This window comes from Schistocerca cancellata, chromosome 12, assembly GCF_023864275.1.
Source record: "Schistocerca cancellata isolate TAMUIC-IGC-003103 chromosome 12, iqSchCanc2.1, whole genome shotgun sequence".
In the NCBI taxonomy this organism is placed as follows: domain Eukaryota; kingdom Metazoa; phylum Arthropoda; class Insecta; order Orthoptera; family Acrididae; genus Schistocerca; species Schistocerca cancellata.
The window spans coordinates 133,927,740-133,943,725 of NC_064637.1; the positions used below are offsets into that span (position 1 = coordinate 133,927,740).

The following is a 15,986-nucleotide window of genomic DNA, read 5'->3' on the forward strand; positions in this document are numbered from 1 at the left end:
AGAGAAAATCTTTCTGTGTAGATTTTCAATGCCGTTACAAAAATAAATTTTACATGGAAGTCAATGTACTGTATTGTAGTAAAATGTGGAGAAACGGAAAATATAGCATTTTTTCCTTCTCTGTTACATATTAAATGTTAACACTTTGCTTCTGTCCCTGACCTAAAGCAAGTAAAGTGATACTTGATATATTTTTTCATGTGAACTGACATCTGAAAAATATAAAAAAAATTGAACAAGAATTTTTAGCTGTTGGTTTTCTGCACTCTAAACATTTGACTAAATCCTGCAGGCAAATAACTACTTCCTGGAGATTTTACGTTTGTGTGGGGTCACAGGCATGTAGATGTAATTGTTCATAAATAATCCTTGCTTTATAAATATTACCAAATGCATTATTTTTTCCAGTGACTGTGGGAGCCCAACAGGAGTGGATCAGTCTCTGTTACCAGCCTCCAACAACAGTGGCTCTACCTCCAACTCCCCCGTTGATTCCGATCTGAACCCCAACAGTGTTGATGCCGGAAGCTTAGCTAATCTCATAGTAAGTGCTCACAAGAGTAGAAAATCAATAAAGGTAGACACATGTTCTAAAAACAGTAAAACTTAATTCACTCAGTGTGTAGACATTATTCAAGATCTCAATTATTACTTTGAATAAAATATGAAGCAGTTTATTTTCTGTTATGGAAAAACATATTTGAAAAACAGGAACTGAAAGGTAACAATCATACGTACCTGCTAAATTTTGATCTTATCAGAAAGATTACTGTGAAGTATCCTCCTGGCTATTTCCTCTCCTTTAAACTTTAAATAGAACATTTTGCTCTTTTCTGAGTACCATTTTTTGCGTACTTTTAACTTGTCTTTTTGATAACTCCAGTATGCAAAGTATGTTCAAAAGTAATGTGAATTTTGTAATTTGTTGTGTTATATTACATTTATGTAACTTTTTTCCCCCATTGTGTTGACAATGTATACAAAATACATGTACAATATTAGCCATATCAAATATATAATCCGTTGCTAGCCGTCATGAAGATTACATGAGCTTTGGTACTGTGGTGATTATTTATTTCATGTAAAAATGGATCAGAGAATTTGTATTTCATGTTATGACAAATGAGTAACGTGTGGCAAAATTATAGAAACATTAAATATTGCCTTTAATGAATCAGATATAGGGTGGAGGGAGGGAAAGGTTTAAGAATGATATAAATGTTTTGGAGAAGGTCCTAATGACATTGACGATTACACACAAGCTGGATGGCTCAGCGTATCGATAATTAATGAAGTTGCAGGAAATTTAGTAGAAGGGATTCATCCCAGTCAGTGAAGACAGACGCAGATTATTGTACAGTGGTAGGGGGAGCGCCATGAACAATATAATAAAATATATCACCTGCGTGATGTGAGCAATGTTTTTGTGGTGGTGGTGATGGTAAAAGATAACGGTTTCTAAATTTTTCTTGAACAACTCTAAAATGTGTCTTCCAGTGAAAATATATCCAAGTTAAACTGTCTCCAATTTACTAAAAAAATATTCTCTTGGGCTAATAGGGGAGGGAAAATTACAGATTATTATTAGCAGTGTTTTAATCATTTAAAATTTTTGTTCATTGTTTAAGAAGTGGCTTAAAAACAAACATTAAATAGGTGTATGAGATCAAAGTGCAGTAAAGCCATATTAAGGAATACATTGTGACCTGGGAGTGTAACAGTGGTGTGCTGGAGTGGAGAGTGTCGCGTGAGGGAAGGTAGGCTCCTGTACTAGAGTGAAAAGGTGATACCCCACTCTATATCCAGCCAGGGGGGGTCACAACTCTTCTGTGAGTGTGCACTTCACTATCACAGGTCCCCAGCTTTTTCTGCATTACTTCCTTTCCGTGCTGCAAAGTTACACTTTCGGTATCCATTTTCCAAGGAGGATATTCCGGTGGCCCCCATGTCACCAGATCCCACCTGTTTCACTCGGGTGTGGCTGAGGCAGAGATTCTGGTAGCCCCTGAGGTTCCAAGTCACACCACACGACGGAACCCGTGACCTGTGTGTGTTGATGCCATAATACCTCAACCAGTGGCAGCATGTTACCTTAGGGCATAACTGGCTGCCTCGACCTTCATGGCATGACAGAAGCAGTTGATGTAGTTATAACGTTAAGTATATCGAGAGAGTGGAAATTATTGGAGGGAATTGGGGAATTTTGTTTCTTACGGAAAGCTTATCTGGAGTATAGATGAGTCACATTGAGCATAAAGTAATAGGATGTTCAAATTGTGGAAGTAGGTAGACCATTTTAAACAGATTACCGTATACAGTGCACTTCAGATTACTCGTGTGCTGATTATTCTGTCTGCAGATTGTTCATGCGTCTAAAAAGAAAAAAGCAGTATTTTTCTCTAGCAAGTAACCTAACAAAAGACAAGAAGTGCCATTTCCATTGTTATTGGCCAGCCTTTTGTGTGTAAATAAAAAACTGTTTTTTGAGGTCAGCAAATTCGTTAAACAATGGAAGGAAAAATGAAAGAAACATGTGGACATTAAAACACACAATTAGATTTGAAATATTAGAGGAGGGGAAAACTGCTGCAAAATTAAGTACTGATTATGGAACTGGAATGCAGACATTATGGGGCATTTAAAGGAACAAGCAGAAAATATGGGATTTTGTTAGGAAATGTGATTCTAGTTCTGGATCATGTGCACAAAAAGCATGATGGAATTAAATGCTCCTTTTTTGCAATGCTTTAGCCAGAAATGAGCAGGTGTCATTATTTCAGGCAATGTGTGCCAGTGTTTGCTGGATTTTTTTATTTTTTTTTATTTTTTATTTTTTTTACCCTCATCTAGATTGAAAAAGAAGTCACAGGACTTGCCAACTTACTCACCAAGGAGCGTGGCTTAATTCAAGTGTTGTGGCAGCTGATTCATTCCGGGAATAAATGCAGAAGTTTTGGGAAGAAGAAAATTTCATACCAGACCAATTTTGTAATGTAGTCAGGTGTGGTCTGTATTGGAAGTGTGTACCAATCGGAACCCTTGCTTGTAAGAGTGAAGTTTGTGCTCCTTGCTACCACTCTTGTAAAGAATGCATTACAATTTTGTCTACCGCTAATGCTTCTGGAAACCACAAAGTGAAACTAGTTGAGACTGGAAAATCAAACTCGGAGAACTCGAGAATATTGCACCTAGGGCTCTCCATGTGCATTATTATAATAAAGGAGCATGGATGAATAGTTAAACTTTGAAAAACTGGTTCCACACTTATTTTGTACCATACGTTCACTGATTTCTGGAAGAAAGATCATCACCACAGAAGCTGTTCTGTTGCTTGATAACTCGTGTTCACATCTTGATGAGAGTATTCTTGTATCAGATGGTGGTCTCATTGTACCTAATTTCTCACCTCCTAATGTGACTGGCATTATACAACGGAAGAAATAATTGTTTCAATAAAATGGTGGTACTGGGCTGGTCTACTGAGAATACTAGTTGATGAGGATGATTCGGTAGCATTCCGGAAGTAGTTGACAATTCTAAATGCCGTACACGGGGTTTCTAATGCCTGGCTGAGAGTTGAGCCACATACACTTGTTTGTCCTGTAGGTCATATGGATCAAATGGAGTTTCAGTCCAGTGGCATTAATGCTGTAAGAAAAATGCGAAATGCTGTATGAAAAAAATGTCAAGTCCTCTGCAGTACCTACACACAGAACTTGGATAAACATTTGAACAAAGAATATGTCTTTGAAAGTATCGCTATTATGTTTGTTTTTTGGTTGTTTGTGAGTCTTCTCCCCCACGTTAGCCAAAATAATCGGGAGTACCGTATTTACTCAAAGCTAAGTCGCACTCGAATCCAAGCCGCACCTGAAAAATAACTTGAAATCAAGGAAAAAAATTTTCCCGAATCTAAGCTGCACCGAAATTTGAAACTCTAAATTCAAAGGGAGAGAAAAGTTTTAGGCCGCACCTCCAAATCAAAACAAAGTTGGTCCATTGTAATATGAGAGACAATTTAGGTTGAATGAATGACGATACAGCTGCAGTAGTCATAAGCTTAGCAGTTAAGCTTTACCAGGTAGCCATTGCTATGCGTCAGGCTCTCTGTCCATATTTATACGGGTACCCTTCCTTTTTCACGTGCTTTTTCTGGTTTGAATTGATTGCTTATTTTCTTTGATTTGATAAGTGCCATTCTCTTTGTTGTAGGTGTTTACGTCACTCTAAGCTGAAAATACATTACCGTACTGTGTCGTGCATTGTTTGTCGCATTCTGATAATGAGTGTTTATGGCCTATCGCCGCTCGTGGCAAGACTTGCTTTTGTGCACGCTGCCACCGCTTACAATAAAAAAAATAGAGTTCTGAACGAGAGTTTAGTGAAAATGTTTCTCCGTTTGATAATCTTTGCAGACGCTTCTTTAGTACATTACATTCTACTCAGAAGTTAAGTCATCTTAGATTTAAAAATCTAGTGAATTACCGTGCTTGATTTCTGACTGTATCACTATTAGGCATAAGAATAATACGAATATAAACATGACATGATATGTATATTCTTCCGCGTTTGCTGTTGTCTCTCTAGTTTCATAATTTATTAGGCAGACAGGATTTGAATGAGATAGCAGCAAACACGAAAGCATACATGGCAAAATGTTTATATTCGTATTATTCTTATGCTGAAGAGAATACTGCATGTGATCCACAATTCATAAAAGTTCCTATTAGCAACTCTCTCTTCTCACGGGTAGGAAAAAAAATTCAGTTGGCCATATTGACAAACATCCCAAACAGTGTTGCCAGTTGGATTTTCGTAGTACAGTGAAATGCTGCTACATTTGAAGATGAAAAATATGGAATTTATATTTACTTTGTTGGATAATGTATGAACATGCAGTGGTCAAAACTCGGGGCAGAGAAAAAAGCTTATCTTCCACTTCTTTAAAATTTATTTACTGACGCTGAGGTTTTGGCGCCAGTATTTTTGTGCCTACAAAGCATGCCTGTGTAGCACTACATATATTAGACGGCAGAAGTTAGTTGTGGCGGCACCTACCAACATTTTTCAGAGCTTTCGCTTACTTTGCACTCGATTTTAAGCCGCAGGCGGTTTTTTGGATTGCAAAAACGGGGAAAAAAGTGCGACTTAGATTTGAGTAAATACGGTATACTGTGTATGAGCTTTCAGAAAAGCTTACAGAGAAAACTCAAAATATTATTCTGTAAAGAGCATTTCCCTCAGGTACACTCTTTGTACACAGAAATTGTCTTGATAGCTTCGTGGGGACACTACAGTTATCTCCTAGCACTTGCTAAGTTATATTCTCTTTGATTACCAAAATCTGTTGAAGCAGCATTTTGAAAATAAGATTTCCCTTGTTATGTTTCCAGAACTATCTATCCCTCTACAGAGGAAATGAGCAACAGCAAGAACAGCAGCAGCAACAGGATCAAATGACATCACTAAGATTTTTACAGCAGCAACAACATAATCTGCAAGTAAGTTGAAGAGTCATGCCTCCAATAAACATACATTAAGTTGTCCCAGCTGTTGGGTGTAGCTTATGGCAAAACCTGTATTCATTCACTTGTTACTTTCTCATGAAAATTTGCATAAGTTGTTTGTGTGTAAACCTTGCTGCCGGGTTACCTGTAACCAGTGTTACGGTCAGCATGTCTTAGGTCAATAATGCATTACCAGTAAAGTTGTCGTTACTTTCCTCATTCTTCAATGTGTCTTCAAAGTTGTCTGTAATTGCATCATGGATTTTTTTTTTTTTTTCTTTTTTTTGGAAGGTGCACGGTTTGTTGTGTATGCATTTTCTCCCTTTAGCAAGCTGTATCTAGTGAACAGTGTGGAAACAAAACAAATATCTCAACAGTCGTGAAATTAATATGTGAATACATTTCCAAATTCAAAGAAATGACAGATGTTTCACATATTTTGTTAAATGGCGTTCTTGCCTGTCTGTCAGTTTAAACTAAATAGCAAAATTTGCACTGGACTACTTAGCTATGAGAAGAAGTGTATGATGTGTGGAAGGTACTTTGTGCACTGGTGCCATTCTCCCTTTTCCTTCCTGTCATGAATGTTTCGCAGAATGAAAGATCGCTGGTAAGCGTCCATGTGAACTTGAATCTATCTAGTTTTTGTGTTGATCATCCTTTCCTGGAGATGTACATAGAAGTAAGTTAGGTGAAGGGAAACTGAAATAAATCTGAAATTTACCACGTCTGTTGTAACCTCATCAAAATGTTTGAAATTGATGGGGGGAATATACAGGGTGTTACAAAAAGGTACAGCCAAACTTTCAGGAAACATTCCTCACACACAAATAAAGAAAAGATGTTATGGGGACATGTGTCCGGAAACACTAAATTTCCATGTTAGAGCTCGTTTTAGTTTCGTCAGTATGTACTGTACTTCCTTGATTCACCACCAGTTGGCCCAATTGAAGGAAGGTAATGTTGACTTCGGTGCTTGTGTTGACATGAGACTCATTGCTCTACAGTACTAGCATCAAGCACATCAGTACATAGCATCAACAGGTTAGTGTTCATCACGAACGTGGTTTTGCAGTCTGTGCAATGTTTGCAAATGCGGAGTTGGCAGATGCCCATTTGATGTATAGATTAGCACGGGGCAATAGCCATGGCGCGGTACGTTTGTATCGAGACAGATTTCCAGAACGAAGGTGTCCCGACAGGAAGACGTTCGAAGCAATTGATCGGTGTCTTAGGGAGCACGGGACATTCCAGCCTATGACTCGCGACTGGGGAAGACCTAGAACGCCGAGGACACTTGCAATGGGTGAGGAAATTCTTCGTGCAGTTGACGGTAACACTAATGTCAGTGTCACAGAAGTTACTGCTGTACAAGGTAACGTGGCCACGTCACTGTATGCAGAGTGCTACGGGAGAAGCAATTGTTTCCGTACCATGTACAGCCTGTGCAGACACTATCAGCAGCTGATTGGCCTCCACGGGTACACTTCTGCGAATGGTTCATCCAACAATGTGTCAATCCTCATTTCAGTGCAAATGTTCTCTTTACGGATGAGGCTTCATTCCAACGTGATCAAATTGTAATTTTTCACGATCAACATGTGTGGGCTGGCGAGAATCCGCACGCAATTGTGCAATCACGTCATCAACACAGATTTTCTGTGAACGTTTGGGCAGGCATTGTTGGTGATGTCTTTAATGGGCCCCATGTTCTTCCACCTACGCTCAATGGAGCACGTTATCATGATTTCATACGGGATACTCTACCTGTGCTGCTAGAACATGTGCCTTTACAAGTACGACACAACATGAGATTCATGCACAATGGAGCTCCTGCACATTTCAGTCGAAGTGTTTGTAGGCTTCTCAACAACAGATTTGGTGACCGATGGATTGGTAGAGGCGGACCAATTCCATGGCCTCCATGCTCTCCTGAACTCAACCCTCTTGACTTTCATTTATGGGGCATTTGAAAGCTCTTGTCTACGCAACCCCGGTACCAAATGTAGAGTCTCTTCGTGCTCGTATTGTGGACGGCTGTGAAACAATACGCCATTCTCCAGGGCTGCATGAGCGCATTAGGGATTCCATGCGACGGAGGGTGGATGCATGTATCCTCGCTAACGGAAGACATTTTGAACATTTCCTGTAACAAAGTGTTTGAAGTCACGCTGGTACGTTCTGTTGCCGTGTGTTTCTATTCCATGATTAATGTGATTTGAAGAGAAGTAATAAAATGAGCTCTAACATGGAAAGTAAGCGTTTCTGGACACATGTCCACATAACATATTTTCTTTCGTTGTGTGTCAGGAATGTTTACTGAAAGTTTGGCCGTACCTTTTTTGTAACACCCTGTTATATGTAAAGATGATAGAGATGATGGAGTAAAGCAGAAAATAATCATTGAAAAAAAGTGAAGTTTTAATATACCACGTTTTTAAATCTGTCTACAAGGTATAAAAAGTTTCTCCTAACCTCATACAAATTCCTGACACCCTACAGACAGTACCACATATTTACGACTGAAATTTCAGTAGCTATGGGAATGTTTAAAAGACATAAAATGAAAAATGTGGGGCATGTGCAACACACAATTGATGCAAGAGTAATTCAATCCGTACTACTCTATTGCATATTCTTAAGTTTTGAATCTTAAAAGTATTTTCATTGCTATTAAAAATTCACAATCATAAATTTTCGTTGATATCTGTATGGGGCTGTGAAAAATGATTTTATACTCTTGTCACCTTCAGAAATGGGCTACGAAAAAAATTTCTTTTTTATTTACATAATTATGTAGGATGCATGCATGAAGACATGTGTACAGAGCCTTCAACTGTGAGCACATAGTACTTTGTAAGCAATGTGTTGTAGAATTATTGATCATTGGTATGTGAGATACATAGTTTCCAGTGTGAGATATTTAGTGGGTCACTATTTTGTAATGAGCCTGTTGTGAACAACTGGGGTGAATGTGAGCAAATTCTCAGGCACATTGAATTGACAACAGGCAATTCCTTTGATAGCTGATTTTATTAAAAACCAAAAAGAAAATCTATCAAGGCATAGAAAGTCAATAGTATTTTTACAATATGAATGAAGATAAAGTTGACCTGTATGAATAATGTGCAACCTAACCTTAGCAGTCACCAACAGGTAAAAATGTCATGTAAAAGTAAATGAATTTATGTATTTATTAATAAAATGTCATATTTTGAGTAGTAGCCTCACATATAAGTTACTTTCTACAAATAGATGATATATAAAATACGTTTAATTGTAAAACACTGAAAAACCAGATAGTGTCTTGTTCAGATTAATTTTAATTTTTAAAACTTCTTTATTTTACAAAACTTCTCTGAAAACGAAGTTAACAGTTACAGTGTGAATGTTTATTTTTGGGCTGAATGTGTCTGTAGCACAAACATAAATATCGCTGAATGTGCCAACTCTTGAGAAAGCCACATATAACTGTGCATATGAAGAAACAAGTCCTGGTGAATTTTATCAGACTCTTTTAAGCGTCTGACCTTGTGCTCTATCAGTTGTCATGGTGAAGGCTATTTTCATTGGGAATTGTTCCTTACTATTTGGAAAGGTGCGATTGGATCAGAAGGTGCGATTTTAATGCACGGGATGAGCAGAATTTTATCGAAGTCAATGAATTTAGCAGTGATATACTTGCCAAAACAGTTACCTCTAATTTTTCACCATTAATTAATCCCTTCTTAGTGCTAAGATTTCTAATTGACATAATAATAGCAATTTTTAGGGTAATGAGGTAGTAAATGGCACAAATTAAGAGTTCAAAAATTTTACAGGGCACAGTTGACCATTCTTTATTTCTTCATGTGGAATAGAATCAGAACTGGGGTAGAAAGTCATTATTTTTTTTTGTCATGGAATCACCATTAAATAGGATTGCAAAATACTTTGTTACCGTATTTACTCGAATCTAAGCCGCACCTGAACAATGAGACTCGAAATAAAGGAAAAAAATATTTCCCCGAATCTTAGCCGCACCTGAAATTTGAGACTTGAAATTCAAGGGGAGAGAAAAGTTTTAGGCCACACCTCCAAATCGAAACAAAGTTGGTCCATTTTAATATGAGACACAATTTAGGTCGAATGAATGACAATACAGCTACAGTAGTTTGGTTCGAGTCGTAAGCTTAGCTGTTAAGCTTTACGACGTAGCCATTGCTATGCGTCAGGCGCTCCGTCCGTATTTATACGGGTACCCTTCCTTTTTCACGTGCTTCGTCTGGTTTGAATCGATTGCTTATTTTGCTTTGATCTGATAAATACCGTTTCCTTTGTTATAGGTGTTTACGTCACTCTTAAGCTGAAAATGCATTACTGCACTGTGTCATGCCTTGTTTGTCGCATTCTGATAGTGCGTGTTTACGGCCTGTCACGGCTCGCGGCATGGCTTGCTTTTGTGCGCGCTACCGCCGCGTACAATTAAAAAAAAAGAGAGGAATCGTCTCATTAGCGAAACAATGGCAAGAGACTGCTATTTGTTGTTACTTACACTGCTGCTTTCTTTGATAATGATCAACAAGAATCAAATAATAGACTGCGTATGATAGAACATGTTCTGAACGAGAGTTAGGTGAAAATTTTTCTCCGTTTGAAAATCTTTGCGGCCGCTTCTTTATTACATCAAATTCTGCACAGAAATTTGAGTCATCTTAGATTTAAAAATCTAGTCACTTGCTGTGCTTCATTTCAGACTGTATCATTATTAGGCATAAGAATAATACGAATATAAACATGACACGATACGTATATTCCGCGTTTGCTGTTGTCTCACTCTAGTTTCGTAGTTTATTAGGCAGACAGGATTTAAATGTGAGAGCAGCAAACACAAAAGAATGCATGGCAAAATGTTTATATTCATATTATACTTATGGTGAAGAGAATACTGTATGTGATTCAAATTTCATCAGGTTCCTATTAGCAACCATCTCTTCTCACAGATAGGAAAAAATTCAGAACGTAGAGTTGGCCATATTGACAAACATTCCAAACAGTCTTGCCAGTCAGATTTTCGTAGTACACTGAAATTGTGCTACATTCGAAGATGAACAATACGGAATTTGTGTTCACTTCGTTGGATAATGTATGAAAATGCAGTGTTTGAAACTCGCGGCGGAGAAAAAAAGCTCGTCTTCCACCTTTTTTTTTTTTTTTAATTTATTTACTGACGCAGAGGTTTTGGCGCCAGTATTTATCTTAGTGCCTACAAAGCATGCCTGTGTCGCGCTACATATATTCGACGGCAGAAGTTAGTTGTGGCGGCACCTACCAACATTTTTCATAACTTCCGCTTGCTTTGCACTCGATTCTAAGCTGCAGGCGGTTTTTTGGATTACGAAAACCGGAAAAAAAGTGCGGCTTAGATTCGAGTAAATACGGTAGTTGATTTCTGTGGCATTTAATATGGTGGTAATAAGAGTATCATAATTGCTAAAACAATGTTTAGGAATTTTGATTGCTTCATTGAATTAGTGTTTGATTTTCTAAGTCACCATTACCGAATTTATGTAACCATTCAGTGAAAACAGGATCATTTACCCTCGTGTTTTAGGTTAACTTACGAATTTTAACATGAAACCATAGTAGTTTTGACAGTGGCTAACAATGGGTAATACTTCATGAAAATCTCCACCAAACAGAATTATTTGGCTTCATAAGAGAGAGAGTATTATTCATAGTGTCCCTCAAAAGTTGAATGACACTTATTAATGCATCTTGGGAGCCATTGGAATCTTGATTTCGGCATTTTGTCATGTCCTATTTACATTTATTTGTACAAATATTTAACAGGTTTGGATTGAAGAACAATGATACGAGATTGAAATGATAACAGTATTATCCACTGATAAATCTGCAGTATGGTACAAACCACAGATTATCAGTGATAAGAAATTGATTTGGAATTTCTTCACAAATTAGTCTACATCTTCAACTGAAGTTAATTTATCTTCAATTGATAGACCGAAAAGAATGTGTGTGCATGGAGGACATCTCTCTTGAAATTCAGTAACACAACCAACCACTGACTGCATAGTGCATAGTACATGTAATAATGTTTCCAGTTTTAAATGGAAAACCGTAGAACCTGAGTCAGGTCTACTTGCAACTCTTTCAAATGAATTTGAGAGATGGTTCCTGTCCAGTAATTGTGAGAAAGAGATCAGACTTGCCGGGGGTGGGGAGGGGCGGGGCAACTATGGCCATTGTGTGTTAATTATTAAGCATATTGCAAGACCTGTCAAGTTGAAGGAAGAAAAACAGTAATTCCCCAAACTGTTCATCTTTTTTCAGCATCTATATTAAGAGCTAATAGTTACAAACGTTTGATGGATTTTCTGAAGTTGTTTTTGGAGCAGCTCAAAAGAATACCAACCTGGAACCTTCTGCTTTGACGTAACTCGGAACAATATATTGTTGAAATAATTTACCTGAAGCACGAAGTATATTAAAATCGTCTCAAATTGGAAAATGGTTACAGTGATACTGTAGCACGTTACCAACACAATAGTGTGAGCATGACCATGACCATATGGCTTTCCTACAGTCCATCTAGATTCAACACGTGGGAAAAGCAGTGGGTCACAATGTGGGTTTGAATAAGATATTGTAGGAAGTGCACCGATTCTTTTATAATAGATGACAAAAACATAATTGCCCGTTGATGCCTCGTCGGCAATGATAATCAAAAAGAGTAGCCACCTCACTGACTGTAGGTGCTACATTGGATGTTCCGGGGTGAAATGAATTACCAGTAGTGAATCTAATATGGTGTCCCACATAAAACCAGTACACCTCACATCCGATATTCCAAGTAACAGTGAACTAAATAAAAAGAATGGATAATAGTAATGTTAAAAAGCATGTTGTTACCTGCTTATAACAGATGCTGAAAACGGTGGCCATGGACATCCAGGAATTGCCAACTTGGTGTGCAGACTTCACCAGCAACATGCTGTATTGCTGCAGGTGTGATGCTGTTAATTTCTCTAGTAATGTTCTGGTTAAGACTGTCTGTCAGTGTGAGGATTGTCAGCACACACATTGCTTTTTAGTTTTCCGTGAATAAAAATAACACAATGTCAAGTCGGGGGACTTTGGGGACCGGAGGTCTCAACATGCAAATGTGTCGTCAGGGATTTGTTGGCTGTGCCAGTGTTTGGAATACTGCGCACTGTTTCTCTGGATCTGTTAATTGTGCATAGCTAAAGCCAATTATCTCTAGATATCAGGCACTGTTTAAGGTGTAATTGAAAAAAATATGGGGCAATGATGCAGATGCCTGACAGTGCACATCGAACACCTATCTTCTCTGAATGGAAAAGTTCATGGTGCAGAATATGTGGGTTGTTCTGCGGCTTACATATGCAATTCTAAAATTTTGCATAACCTGACAAATCAAACCAGTCCTAATTTGACATGAATTAAAGCAAGGGGTCCAAGCAACCGTTACCATATGATGATAAAGGCCAGTTAATAAACACTGTTTTGACTCCTCATAATGACCATGTGAATTCTGTGCGTCAGTTCAGAGGTTCTCGTTGCGTATTTGAATTTAAGCAAATGCTAGAGCATTGTTAAATTCTCTAATATTTTCTTGCTGTCATTATTCTGCTCTGAGGGGTTGCAGATCTTCACAAACCTTAGTGGGTTCCAAGTTGACATTTCCCTTGTGGCAACATGTGGTAACTGATTTGTCACAGAACTTCCCTGCAAGTGACCTTCCAGAACAGTGTACCCAGGTTTGATCCAATTACCAACACTGCGTGTTTGCACTTTTCACTTTTGGGAAAAGAAGTGTAGGTAATGTTTTTGAAAGTTCATGTGTTGTATTCTTGGATCGAGATTTTGATGGAAGTGAAGTAGGTAAGTTGTAACATAGACATTTGTCGATTCGCCTTTGTTTGTCACGTATCTAGCATTTCTTCTTCTGTGGTCTGTGACATGATCCAGTAGTGTGGAATGCCCTCTGGTAGGTAGTCTCCCTCTGGATATTGTGCCTTGTAGTGTTGTGAAAATAAGAAATACAGAAGGAAAAAAGTTAGCAGACATTTGACAGTTTTTTTGTGTAGTCATTGATTTGTTAGGAAAAATTCATAAGAAATCAATATTCCTAGCAGTAAATGTTTGTTTTTTACCTTAGCTGATGGTACAGATTGATGGTATTTAGGATGGAAGTGTAACGTAACTGACAAATTAAAATTTAACATAAATTAAATTATAAAATTAGACTGTGTTTATCGGTGATGATGAACATGGATGTAATTCAGTTTATTCTCACAGTACAAAAAGCTTTCTTATAGAAACAAAACCCCTTTAACTATTATTATGCTTAAAACCAAAAGTAGGTGGTCAGTAAATGACGTATTCATTCTACATTGTTTTTATAAAAATGTTTTCAGAATAAGGTTTTTAGCAAAAAATGATAACTTTAAACTATTTGTGTAATTTTTTGTCCTTATTGGTGAAAAATCTTGCAAGTGTTATCTGTCATTTATTTTGCTTAAGTAATATGGGAGATATGGTGTACCAACAACAAACTGTTGGGAAATAATACATGTGATAGCTACTCACCAGTTTGTAGGATTGTTGAGTAACAGGTACACACATTTAGAAGTAGATTATTCAATACTATCAGAACGACTGCCAGTAGTTTTAAGTGCTCGTTCTAGTAAGTACAAATTGTTCTCAAACTTTAGCCACTAACCTCACAGAAAGAATTGATACCCAACTAAAAATCGCGTTTCTTATGTATTACAGTAAAAGCCAACAAAATGAAGCAGACTCACACAGACAACATCAAAAGAAATGGCTTAACACACACAAAAAAAACGCACTTGAAAATGGGACTTATTTCTCGAAACGCATCGTGCGAATAGTAAAATAAAGAAAAATTGTGACTGGTAGCAGAAGATTTATTTATTTATAAACAAACCTATTGTATCTACAGTCGCAGGCTTTCAAAAACCATTTATAATGGATCAAATCAGTCTACTTTAAATCGTTATTACAATTATTCTTATATCTTTTGTGGGGGGTAACAGCCTCCAGTGATCGCTCTGAAAATGCTTAATCGTAATGTAACAGGTGTTTCCAAAACTATATATGTGCAGTACATCATTTTTTTTTAATTTGAGGATCAACTGTGCAAAGTATCAATCCTCTGACCTTTCACATACAGTTCTATAGCATCGTAACTTCCCTGTATAAAATTGCATAATCAATGAATGGCCATGTAGAGCTGCCAACATTGTCCATTAGGACATTTATAAAACACTTACTGTTCACTATATGTATAAACACTCCAAGTTACTTTCCTTTCTGACAGTTTCTCCCTGTTAAGAACAAGAAATTGTGTCCAGAATGAGATTTTTCACTCTGCAGCTGAGTGTGCGCTGATATGAAACTTCCTGGCAGATTAAAACTGTGTGCCCGACCGAGACTCGAACTCGGGACCTCTGCCTTTCGCGGGCACACAGTTTTAATCTGCCAGGAAGTTTCATATCAGCGCACACTCTGCTGCAGAGTGAAAATCTCATTCTGGAAACATCCCCCAGGCTGTGGCTAAGCCATGTCTCCGCTATATCGTTTCTTTCAGGAGTGCTAGTTCTGAAAGATTCGCAGGAGAGCTTCTGTAAAGTTTGGAAGTTAGGAGACGAGATACTGGCAGAAGTAAAGCTGTGAGTACCGGGCGTGAGTCGTGCTTCGGTAGCTCAGATGGTAGAGCACTTGCCCGCGAAAGGCAAAGGTCCCGAGTTCGAGTCTCGATCGGGCACACAGTTTTAATCTGCCAGGAAGTTTCAAGAAATTGTGTTCTGTTTGCTAGGAATTTTTCGATCCAGTTCGAAACCTTCTGTGGTATTTGGTATATGTGTATTCTGTTTATTAGGTGACAGTGCGGAATTGTATTGAATGCTTTCTGAAACCCAAACAGAGCAATCAACCTGGGCTTTGGTATTCTAGTTCTCATGAGTGTGTTTTGTAGAATCCATGTTGATTCCTACAGAGATTTCTGGTCTCCAAAAAATATAAAATGTTCCAAAATTCTAGAGCAGGCTGATGTCATCAATTTAGGCCTATACTTCGTGCTAGTTAGACATCCCTTCTTGAAGACTGGAATAACCTGCACATATTCCATTTCAGCAAATTGGGGTGCACTGCTAAAAGAACAGAAGCAAGTTCTTCCACATAGATAGAATTTTGTAAGAATTATGTTAGGTCCAGTTGCCATTTAGGTGACTTTACTTGTTTTCCTATCCCACAGTTACTCATTCACTTCTGTGAACAAGTGTTTCACACTTGTGCAACAATTGTAATTGGGAATTGCTGCAAGATATTCCTCGATAAAACCATTTCCATAAATGGAGCTGTGTATTTCGACCTTGACACCTTCCACCCCCTCACCCCCCCCCCCCCACCCCCCACCCCCCGTTATGTTCA

General features: G+C 37.9%; 1 protein-coding gene across 1 annotated transcript in view; it reads left to right on the top strand.

Moving 5' to 3' along the window:
* LOC126109524 (uncharacterized) overlaps nt 1–15,986 on the top strand; it is a 293,239-nt gene that overhangs the window by 233,471 nt on the left and 43,782 nt on the right. The window contains exons 5-6 of the mRNA XM_049914544.1: nt 409–544; nt 5,394–5,501. Coding sequence (XP_049770501.1) covers nt 409–544; nt 5,394–5,501 — 244 coding nt within the window. The remainder of the gene's footprint in view (nt 1–408; nt 545–5,393; nt 5,502–15,986) is intronic.